This window comes from Euprymna scolopes, chromosome 27 (assembly GCF_053919585.1).
Source record: "Euprymna scolopes isolate OS-2025 chromosome 27, ASM5391958v1, whole genome shotgun sequence".
Lineage (NCBI taxonomy): Eukaryota > Metazoa > Mollusca > Cephalopoda > Sepiida > Sepiolidae > Euprymna > Euprymna scolopes.
The window spans coordinates 51,567,278-51,579,757 of NC_136508.1; the positions used below are offsets into that span (position 1 = coordinate 51,567,278).

Sequence of the window (12,480 nt, forward strand, 5' to 3'; positions counted from 1 at the left end):
TATTCTTCAATGATATATTTTGGTAAAGTTTTTTTTTTGGGGGGGGGGGGTTATTTGAAAAGTTCTTAAATTTAATTTTTAAAAAAATACTCATATGAATCCTGATTTTAAAAAAAAAATTTTTTTTTTACTTGGTAGTCACCACTTATGAAGGCCCAAAGGCCACTCGACGATAAGGGTTAATGAATGTAAGGTGGTAGTATAGTAATTGTTAATAGTGTAAATTGGGTAGAATTTGATTATTTATGGGGGACAGTTTAACAAGAACTTCTTTACATAGGATTTGAAGGCTACCATGTTGTATTCAACAGGGAAGCAGGCCAGCAGAACAGTGTTGTTCATGGGATCAACAAAATACCAAGGAAATTAAGTCTAAAATCTTAATATCTAACCAAGAGAGACCTTGCCTCCCCGTTTTCATTTGAAAAGAAAATTGCTGTAATTTTAACTGTTGCCATTTAGAAAACCCTGATCAATGAAACCAAAAATAGACATTTTGTGGTAAGCTTGCGTGTTCATCAACATAATGAAAATATGTACCGAGTTTATATATATATATATATATATATATATATATATATATATATATAACTGTAGACTTTATTTAAACAACAAAGAACATTTACACATCTTTTATAGACAATAACTTTTGTGAAAAATGCATAAGATATGTGTGTGCATGCGTATATGCATGTGGTTGATCTTTGCCAATCAGGTGTGGACTGAAATTAAATATTTTGTTTACGGTTGTTACCGAGGTAATTTCTGATTGTAGAGTTTGTGTGTTCATGATTTACAATGTGTAGGCTTACCTCGATAAAGTTGGGATGTACGCGAAAGTTCATTGCATTACAGCATCAGTTTGCATTTGTAAGCCACACTCGGAGCGCATGGTGTATGTGTCCTAATCGCGAGCTACTTAAGAAAAAAAGGAAGGAGAAAGAAAGAGAGAAAATTGATATTACCATCGATCGGCTGAAACATGTAAGAGGGGCGATAATCGTATGTGTCTCTTTCCTCTATTTACTCATTTGTGATTCCCTTTGTTTCAGGTGGCTGCGATCTCCAACGGCTCTCATGTATGACCCAGCATTAAGACGAACGCTGAGTGGAATGATGAAAAAGATTTTCATGCAGGTAATGTTTTCTTTTTTTTTTTTTTTTTTTTTTTTTTTACACAGTGGTCACCACTTATCAAGGCCCGGAAGCCACTCAGGGATAAGGGTTATTGCAAGTACATTACGTTAGTGTGGAGATTTGATGAAGTGTTTACTTAAGGGGGGGTTCATTAGAAATTTGTTAACGTTGGACTTGAACACACCCTAGTTGTAGTCAGGTGGGAAGCAGGCAGACGGAACAGAGTTCCACAGGCGTGCAGTTCTAAGAAAGAAGCTGTGTTCATGGAATCCACGTTTTGATTTAGGCACAGATAAAGAGTGGGGGAAATTTTTCACAATGGATTCAGCTAGACGGGTGTTTTTCGTAAAAGATTGGCGAGGGGGGACCAGAGATTGGAGTTCAGACGATCATCGGCCATGGAAATAACGATAAAACAAGGATAGGCTCGCAACGTCACTTCTGTGGGAGAGAGGTTGCAGGATAGAGAAAAGGGCATCCCCCACTAAGCCACAAATATTTTCTATTTGTTAAAATCATTGATTCACTTGCTTGATCACTGAAGTTAAGTAACATTGAACCTGGTAAATACTTAGATGGGTGACTATTTAGAAATACAAGATGCTATGAGTGCAAGTTGGTGTAATATTTCTCTTTCTGATAATTGAAAAGAAAGATACGAATCCATACCTTTCTTTCCGCCAGCCATGAATGAAATCGTCGAGTAGACTCTCAAAACTTTGATAGAGCAACTTATTTAAGTGAAGGAAAATTCTAGAATAACAATGGTCCTTCTGCACTTAGAGTTCTCCTTAGCGAATCACGATAAAGAACTTTTCAGTTATACGGCTGAGAGAAACTGATGATTATAACTCATTACATATGTAACACTGGCTACTGGCATCCTGACCTAAAATGCACCAAACATTGATGTTATTTCTTTTTTTCCGTTTTCTTTGCAAAACTCAATCATGTTCTGCAAAGTCAAAAATAAAAACAATTTTTTTTTCTCTACAAAGTGACCAAACCAAACACCATTAATTCTTGTGCTACCAGATCAGTCTGTCTAAAGTTACAGAAAGTTGCCAGAACATAATGAGTCACTCCCAGGAATAAGGTGACGTATAATTCATGATCCCGGAAATAAACTGGGGCCATCGGAAAAATGCATCATGATGACGTCAATCGACACAGGAACTCTGACCCAGAGAAGTTCAGTAAAACAATAAATGAAGCTAACCTATAATCATGGCCTGGTGCCTGGAACCCAGGATCACCAAAAAGAAATGCATCAAGATGATGTCAGTCTGCCTGGGGAAAGCTAACCGATATTAAAATTGGTTAGATCAAAAGAACAATACACAAAGCTGGCGAGAATAAGGTTAGGAGGTCAGAGTTGAATAATAAAACAACAAACAACATAGTCGAAAGGGAGGAGGGAGGAGGCACAGAGCGACAAATACAGGTCGACAGAGTTCTGAAACCCACCCTACTCCATGTAACCTCCACCGCACTGATGTTTAATTGTCACTTTTATTTTGATGTGTAAATAAAGAAGCCTATATTGAAATCATAAAAAGTGTCTCGTATTCATTTTAAAACAAAAATAACTTTTTTTGTTATACGACTGAGAGAAACTGATGATCACATTATATATGTAACACTGGCTACTGGCATCCTGACCCAAAATGCACCAAACATTGATGTTATTTCTTTTTTTCCTTTCTCCTTACAAAACTCAATCATGTTCTGCAAAGTCAAAATAAAAACAATTGTTTTTTCGCTACAAAGTGACCAAACCAAACACCATGAATATATTTGAAGATATAAAGAACTGTAAACTTAAACAGTTCTTAAAAAATTATTAGATTCTAATAAATAACTCGAACTGGATGATATCTGATAAAACAAAACAATCAAACCAAACATCATGAATAAATATTTGAAGTTATAAAGAACTTAAAACATAAATACATTTAACAAAATGTGCAAATTCGGCATTAAATAATCTCAGAGACAGTTGATATGCCGTAAAACAACAATAAAATCAATCAATCAATCAAATTTAATTAGCATTTTAGTGATTAGGGCATAATTTGAATTGTTTCATTTTAAGAATATCCGTTTTATTTTTATCTTTGTTATTTTTATTCAATTTTGATTTAGTGCATCAATTCGGATAAATTTTCGTACAAAACATATCTAAGAACACTGCCAAAATGTGTGAAATTTGTTAGGAAAAGAAAAAAGGCTCAGTCGTTTCGGAACGTATGAGAAAGAAACTCCCACACACACACAGACTTTTTATATCGTAGATTTATTTCGGAGAGATTTTTATTCGATTTTGCTTTAATGCGTCAAGTAGTTTAACCGTTTCTCCCTTGAGTGCCAACAATTACACAGTGATCTCATTTTCGCCGACAATTTCTGGTCATTATGATATATCTCAGGACCTATTATTCACTCGTGCACAAGAGATAGATGTAGACACTACAAGAAACTATTTCACTGTCAATTTTGATTGAACCGGAGGATAATTGCTTTCTGTCTTTTTTTTTTTTTTTTTTTTTTTTTTTGAAGATTGTAATGCTGGGTATGAGGCAGCTAAACCAGCTGCCAACATTCCCCTGCTTTTTATTGAAACCAACCAGGAGGTCTTTTTAGTATCCTAGCTGTTCCCTTAAGTAGAATTGTCTGGATCTCTCTTGCACTTGGTTCACCAGGTATATTAGTTAAGTAGGACTTCAGGTTCTTCTTCATAAGTCCTATGGCACCTACATTAACTTGTATGATTGATATTTCCCGAACATTCCAGTTTCTTTTCATATCATACACTAGCGGGGGTACCCAGCATTGCCCAGGTGAGGTGTGTGTGTGTGGGGGGGGGGTTAACCTGTTTAAATATAACTTTTTTTTAAATCGGAAAAACAAAACAAAAAAAAATAGGAAAGTGATACAAAATAAAGAATGAGTGAACGAAAAGTAAATGGCGTAAATAACCTTGTTTGAATGTTAAAACTTCTTTTAAAAAAAAAAAAAAAAAAAAACGAACGTGATGAAAAAATACTTAATAAAAAAAAATGGCATAAATAACCTTGTTTCAACATTAAAACTTTAAAAATCCAAAAAAAAAAAAAAAATCTAATATCTCGGCTCGAACGTGCAATCTTAAGATAACGATGTTGCCACTATAACGACTGGTCTATGATTACGTGAGCGAAGTTAGGTAAGTTTTTTTTATATTTAAACTAATTCAAGAAAGAACATTTTTTGCACATGTGTGTTCGGCTAAATTGTCATGAAGAAACCTACCCCTCCCTGTAGGGAAATGCCCAGTTGAGAGCGAAGGAATTAATTTTTTTAGCCAATTTTTTGATATTTTTCGTCCAAAGGGACGAGCTTCAAAATGATGCTCATCTCATAAAAATCCAACGCCTCTGTCAAAAGTTTTAGGCAGACATACATACATACATACATACATACATGCATACATACAAACAGATTTTTGCCCTTTATATTTTGTCTGTTTCTCTCTTTCAAACCTCAAGAGAGAGGTAACAAATATACCAACAATGCATTTAGACAAGATCCTCTTTCATGTGAATTTCTACCAGGTTTTCACTACATAACAATTGAAGTTTGTTTTTATTTTTTTTTACTAAATTGTTTTGTTTTGTTTTTCAGCTCATTTCTGAATTCCAACGTTTGGGCTCTGTAATTGTTTACGCTAATTTCAACCGCATTTTGCTCTGCACAAAGAAACAAGCCATCGATGACGCAGTCGGTTATGTCGACTATATAAGCAACAGTATAAAGTCCCGAAATCTCTTCCACCTGATTGAATTCACGCCGGAACAATGTTGGGAATATCTACTCTGGATGGATCCTGTAAGTAGAGATGAAATTACCAATAATGTAGACCGCATGATCAATTTTGTTTCCATTAATGAATTTCTCTTTGCAAATATTAAAACATGGATTTGGTAAAATTGAGTTATAAATGAAACTCTTCTGAAAGTGTTTTTTTTTTTTTTTTTTTTTCTTTCAAAGTTCCGAAGGTCATTCGAGATAAAGGTCAATAAATGTAAGGTGTTAGTGTAGTAATCTTTAATGGTGTAATTTGGGTACAATTTGATTATGTAAAGGGGGCGTCTCAACAAGAACTTGTTTACATTGGACTTGAAGGCTACAATATTGGAATCGGTCAGGAAGTAAGCCAGTGGAACAGTGTTCCACAAAGCTAGTGAAACAGTGTTTAACATGCAGGCAGCTCTAGGGAAGAAGCTTTGTTCATGGAATCTGCGTTAAGATTTAGGCACAAATAAAGAGTAGGGAAAATTGTTGATAGGTAGCTAGTCAAGTATTTTTTTTTTTTTTTTTTTTTTTGTGAGAGTCAGGCGAGGGGGGAAATCAGATGAGCACTTGCCATGAAAATATCGATAGAGCAGAGACAGACCCACAACATCTCTTCTGTGGGAAAGAGGTTGCAGGGAAAAGAAAAGGGCATCATCCATTAGGTTTCGAAGGCAGTTTTGAATTCTGTCACGGCAAGATAAGACGTGCCGAGCATCTCCTGCCCAGATGTGGCAATGGTACTCCATTTTAGGATGTACTTGAATTGTTTCCTTGTTTAAAACATATGTCATAAGGTTTATTTTTTTTTTTTATTTTGGTGTTAAATCTTTGTTTTCTTCGTCCTTATTGGTCTTCCTTCAAAGGAAAGATTGAACCTAGTAATTCACTCCTGTTCGTTTTTATTTTTCTCAATAATCACACATTGGATTTTTTTTTTTTACATTTTGCACAAACATTCATTTGTGGAGGGGGACCCCATATTTGTAATTTTCGTTTGGCAAAAAGACAAAACGCTTTCAGTTTTTCTTTTACAAAGGAGTCATCACTTATCAAGGCCCAGATGCCACTTGAGGATAAGGGTTAATGTGTATACCGTAGTCAATGGGACAATATTATAGTAATTGTTAATAGTGGAAATTTGGTCAATTGGATTACTTAAGAGGAACGGCTCATCAAGAATTTGTTTATGTCGAACTTGAAGTTAACCATATTGTAGTCAGTAGGAGGAAAATGGAAGAGAGTTCCACAGGTGTGCAGTTCTAAGAAAGAAGCTTTGTTCATGGAATCTACGTTTTGGTTTAGGCATAGATAAAGAGTGGGGAAAATTTTTGACAGTGGTTTCAGCTAGACGGTGTTTATCGTGAAAGATTGGCGAGGAGGGACCAGGGATTGGAGCTAAGACAAGCACTTGCCATGGAAATAATGATAAAACAAAGACAGGCTCGCAACGTCTCTTCTGTGGGAGAGAGGTTGCAGGGAAGAGAAAAGGGCATCCCCCACTATGCCACGAAGTCTATTTTGTACTCTGTCAAGGCAGGATAGGCTTTTTTTAGCAGCTCCTACCCAGATGTGGCAGCAGTACTCCATCCTTGAATGTACTTGGCTTTTATATAGATAGAGAATTGCATCAGTAGTGAGATATCTTCTGGAGCGGTAGAAGGATCCCACTATTTTCTTTTTTTTTTTTTTTTTTTTTTTTTTTTTTGCTTAAAATAAAATCTTCCACTGCTGATAATAATGATAAAATAATAAATATTTATTGATGTAAAACTAAAAGCTATATATTATCGTTCACAAGTGTGTGTTTTCTGTTCAAGAAAATATCTGTTTACTGAATTTGTATTTTACAGTAATTGGAAAACAACTATTAACAAAAAAATATTCAGAGATTTGTAAAGAATTGGAATTTGGAATTTAGAATGGAATCGGAAAAAAATATTGGAATTGTACCATTACTAATATACTCATCCACAGACAGACTGTTTAATTATATCACAGTTGTTCAGCAAAATTAATGCTGCAAGCGGAGATCAAAGCAACCATGTTTATGACCACAGTGTTAGACTATCTTATTATTTAAATAAAACTTGGATGGTGGAAGATAAATGATATACATATATCCAAGAATTACATTTTATGTTTAACATGCTGAAGAAATATGCAAAGAAAAAACAAAAAAAATTGATGGACCAAAACTAAATATTGATTTTATAGGAAGAAAGCTATCAATAACAGAAATGATAGACTGACTCAACTTTGTTGTATAAATAAATATTGATCTGAAATATTGATTTTTTTTAGAAAGAAAGCTATCAATAACAGAAATAATAAACTAACTCGACTTTGTTGTACAAATTAATATTGATTTGAAATATTGATTTTGTAGGAAGAAAGCTATCAATAACAGAGAAAATAATAAACTGACTCGACTTTGTTGTACAAATAAATATTGATCTGAAATATTGGTTTTGTTAGGAAGAAAGTTATCAATGAGGAAAAAACAATAAGAGAGACAATCTTATTGTAACTAAGTCCGTGGAATGTTGAAAGGAGGCGAGATAAGTGATATATTGTTTCCAGGATTTTTTGCATAAAGTTAAACTCTGATTACTTATTTTACTTTTTCTGTAAGTTTGTATCAACAGATTTTGTAGGAATTGGCCATCGGAATTGTTTTTGAAAAATGACTTGAAAGTTTTGTTTTGAAAAAATATGATGAAAGGATCCACTGTAAGAACTGATGAATCAGAATTAAATATTAGATTTTGTAGGAAGAAAGCTATCGATGACAAAGAAACAATAAAGACTGATTTTACTTTATTTATTAGATTTATCAGACCATAATAATAATTTTTCTTTTTTATACTCTGATTTAGGCCAACCATGGTGGTGTCAAAGGCAAGTTCCCTTTGCTCGAACAACCTGAAAATGGTGATGCTGCTCCAAATGAAGAAGAAACTGCTCAGAATTCTGAAGATGAAGATTTAGAACTGCATCAGAAGGAGCCAGAAGAAGTTCTCAATCAGTCCGATGATGAAGAGGTTAGAAACTTTTTTCTTTTAATGGAACGTGCTCAGTACAAAGCATTAAGCCACATGACGTAAGCAGCTTGAAGTTGAAACAAGTACTTTAATGGAACGTGCTCTGATGAACTCAAAATACTTGTAAGAAAGATTTAAAATTGAATGAATTCTAGCTATGATTGAATTTGCGTATGCGCAAAACTAGAAACATTTCGGCAATTTGAAATGAACGTTTTGCCAACATCGATCCTAGCAAAGATTTTTCTTGCTATGAACCATCCTTGGTGTATGATTAGTATTTTCTGTTAATTTCAGTCATGTGACCAGTAGTTTCAGAGTTTACTGGTCAAACACACACATACATTTGATATCGGGATGGAGAGTTGAGACAATAACACAAAAAGGGGCGATTGGGGTTGGTAACTAAAAAATATACACACACACACACATAGAGAGAAAACAGGCAAACTTTTTTATGCTAAAGAATACACATATAAAAGTATATATATATATATATATATATATATATATATATATATATATATATTAAAGAAAGAAAAGCTACATCTGCAGCAACTGTGGCAGGTCCTGTGGCTCCCGTATCGGCCTGAAGAGCCACACCACAAGCTGTAATCCCTCGACTGAATCAGGACGTGGAATTTCATGATCTCTCGAGATCGACGGAGCTAACAATGAATAAAAAATCAATACGAAAAATATATAAATGTTTATATCTTTTCTGTATTTATTTCTTGTGTGTTGACGTGCAGGAATACAAAAAGTCTTTTGATAAAAACAAGAATGTTTCCTTCAAAAGCACATATTTTCAACCGATCCTTCGATCTTCCTCAGTGTGAATCCGAAGGAAGATCAAAGGATCGGTCGAAAATTATGTGCTTTTGAAGGAAACATTCTTGTTTTTTTCAAAAGACTTTTTTGTATTCCTACACGTCAACACACAGGAAATAAATACAGAAAAGATATAAACATTTATATATTTTTCATATTGATTTTTTATTCATACATATTAAAATATATTAAAAAGGAATACACATGGATACAACATGCAATTCGGACTATATATATATATATATATATATATATATATATATATAGAGAGAGAGAGACTTTGTTTTATAAAATCAAATGATGAAATTATTGCCCAAATCGTATTGTCTGTATCAATAAAAATATTGGAAACGATCATACAATTTATTGATTTTGTTTGTTCTTCCTTGTGAAACCAATTTTTAATTTTAATTATAAATTATCAATCATTTTACTTATATATATATATATATATATATATATATATATATATATATATATATATATAAATACACACACACATATATATATATTTGTGTATATATATGTATTTATATTGTGTGTGTGCATTTTGTAATGATGTAATGATGCTATTGAGTGTGTGTGTGTGTATCTCTGTTACACATTGAGAAAAGTGTCATTCTTTTCCTCTTGATTCTTTTGATATGTAAAAATGGTCCATGTTCAAAAATAAATCTAATCTTAAAACTTAGTGCTATCATCATCAGTTTAATATCTGTTTTACATGCTGGCATGTGTTACACAGCTTTTAGAAATAGACTTTTAAAACTATCTCTGGACGGGTCTTTATTCATCCCTCTTTTTCCCATATTTTCCTTGTCTGTCTTCTATGAACTGATCCTGCTACTTTAATCCTTCTACATTTATTATCTGCAAGACCTTTCATCCATTCCTTCAACATGACCATACCAACAATGTCTCCTGTTCAACACATACCCCTATACCATCCCTGATTCTACTATTCTTGTTTCTACAAATGTTTTTATCTTTCTTTTTCTTTGTAGCCTGAAATTGAAATGAATTGGAACATTGTACATTTTTTGCCACAATCTGCTGCCTGTCAAACCAATTTTAACGTAAGTGCTTTAAATTTAAGAATATACTATTCAATAGTTTCCATGTGTTTTCACAACCAGAGTTCAAATTCGAAAATCCATACTAAGATAAAACTGGCTGATGTATCTGTCATACTCACTTGTAACCCTAGGACTTTCAGACTCATCTTGATGCATCTTGATATGGGTGTTTATCCAGTAAATGCCATTGAAACATTTAGGTATCTTAAGCTTATAATTTAGCTAGTGTGTGATTATCATTAGGCCTCGTTTTTAGTTCACCCCTTTCTATTCTTTGCCATTTTTTTTTTTTTAATATTCTATTTTAGATTTTTAATCTCTATCCCATCAGATGACAGATCACTTGATTTGCCGGAGATGTAGGTCACCTTTCAATACTTCATAAGAGGTGCCAGGTAAATAAGACATCCAGGCTCGCATCACTCTTTCTATTGGCAAATCTGTGTATCTGTCATAGTTTAGTAATCAGGTGAGGGTCTTTATACTAACACCAATTTTTTTCTTTGTATATTTCATGTTTATCTTGTATGTATAATTTTTTTCCCTCTAGAGCAATTTCTATATAAAAAAAAAAAAAATAAAACTAGTCAAAAGAAAGAGAAGGAAAGAGGTCACAGGGTTGGCTGACAAGATAGTTTACACTTTTTATTTATTTAATTAGTAGGTGTGGGGGGGGGCACCTGGCCTACCGGATTGTAAAGCACATTTAAATATATTTTAATTCATATTTATTACTAGCAAGGGGTACCTGGCGTTGCCCAGGTGTTTGGAGGTGTGTGTGGAAACACCGGGGGTGAGGTGGGGGGGGTTAAAAAAAAATGTTTTGGTAGGTAAGTATGAGGATCGAACCCGAACCCTTGAGGCAAAGTTGTAAATTAAAGTGTGAAAAAAAAAAAAAACGTGCAACGTTAACGATTGCCCCACCATGAAACACGTTTGAATTTATTTAATTACTTGGATTTGGCAGGTGCCCGTTTTAATGACTTAATGAGGTCAAGTTTGACTGCGGGATAGTATTTCATTTACTGCAGGAACGCTTCCCAAGATTTTATAGGAAAAAGACTAACCCACATGCGGCGAGTGACAAATGTTCAATATTTATCTTCCCAAAGTCGAGCAAATTAAATAGACAGGCGAGCTTCGTTGTTAACTGTGAGATATTATGATTTACATGTGATATAAAAAGTTTTAAAAAGCCTTTTGTAGACATACAGAAAAAGCGAACACACATACAAACATACATACATTTTTGCTTTTATATTTATAGATTACAGACTCAATTTTTTTTTTATTGAATATTTTATATATATATATATATATATATATAGGAGTACAAATAGGATGGGAAATGAAGTCACAAAAACTATATATTAGTAAATATAGATTGGTGCATTTATTAAATAAGGGAATACAAACAATTAGTTGGGGGATAGAAGGGACTCTTTATGCCAAGGCATTTTGAAGCCTAATGCTTCTCATCAGAAGAGTAGAGAAGATGCTAGGTAACATAGTGGGGATGCGGCGTCTAGCATGGGATTCATTAGGAACACAATAGATCAATTAAAATTATAGATGATGTTGGGGGAAGTTTTATCAAATTCTAAATTAACGAGGAGCGTATAATATAGTGTAATGTAGAAAGGTGTATAGTGTCTTTATCATAGTCTTAAGTGTATATAGTATATGTTTTGTAAATCTATTTTATCGGTGTGTAAGATGTCTATTATCTATGGAGGGGAAAGTTATTTGTTCTAAAAGAACACTATCGAAACATTATTTCAGATAATAAGTTATCTTTGTCCGCAGATATTTCAACTACTCTACACGAGAGGACTTTTAATTTAAAATAGATGAAATTGCAAACTGTAAGCTTAAATTGCAAACAAAGGGAGCAAACACTTTTAAACTTTGATAAAGTATTTCAACCTTTCAAAAAAAAAGAATCCTATGTTAGTCGAACTCTCATACCACAGCAGTAAGTAAGAAAAGGCTTTCTCAACTCGTCTTTCTTTCTATCTTTCATGATTGTTACCACACAAAGGACTTTCTTTATAACTGAGAGCAAAATCTTAGCAGCAGACAGTTTGTGAACTTTTTTGGCTCTAAGTTTCTTTTTTTCTGTAAAAAACAATCCCCATCCTAAGCATGGTACCATGGTCTTCTAATATATTAGTAGACCATGGTGGGGCTCGTTTTCTTAAGTTGAATGTTGACTTACTGAATGAGATCTGGACACAACAGACCATCTGTTTCTGAGGATTACTGAAAATTAACTGCCTCCTGAAACATCCGACTTCAAGTGACTGCCTCGACCCCGTCTCTGACTGTTTCTCTCTGCCCATTGACTGGAATATATGTTCTGTTGCCTTCTTGAACATCTAACTCCAACTGACTGCCTTACACTCAATGGACCAGCTCTGACTGCCTCCCCTATTTCCTAGAATCTCTCACTCTCCTCATCCTGACCAGATTCTGGCCTTTAGTAGTGTTAATATTCACTGAAAATAACAGCTTATAAGTTTTCATTCAAAAAGCACCTTTTTTCTCTCTCTCTCTTTTTT

At 33.7% G+C, this 12,480-nt stretch overlaps 1 protein-coding gene across 1 annotated transcript in view; it reads left to right on the top strand.

Annotated features, from left to right (window-relative positions):
- LOC145248856 (DNA polymerase epsilon catalytic subunit A-like) overlaps positions 1 to 12,480 on the top strand; it is a 191,724-nt gene that overhangs the window by 154,436 nt on the left and 24,808 nt on the right. Inside the window, exons 42-45 of the mRNA XM_080110580.1 lie at positions 1,053 to 1,137; positions 4,801 to 5,004; positions 7,848 to 8,012; positions 9,848 to 9,919. Of these exons, the coding sequence (XP_079966706.1) occupies positions 1,053 to 1,137; positions 4,801 to 5,004; positions 7,848 to 8,012; positions 9,848 to 9,919 (526 nt within the window). The remainder of the gene's footprint in view (positions 1 to 1,052; positions 1,138 to 4,800; positions 5,005 to 7,847; positions 8,013 to 9,847; positions 9,920 to 12,480) is intronic.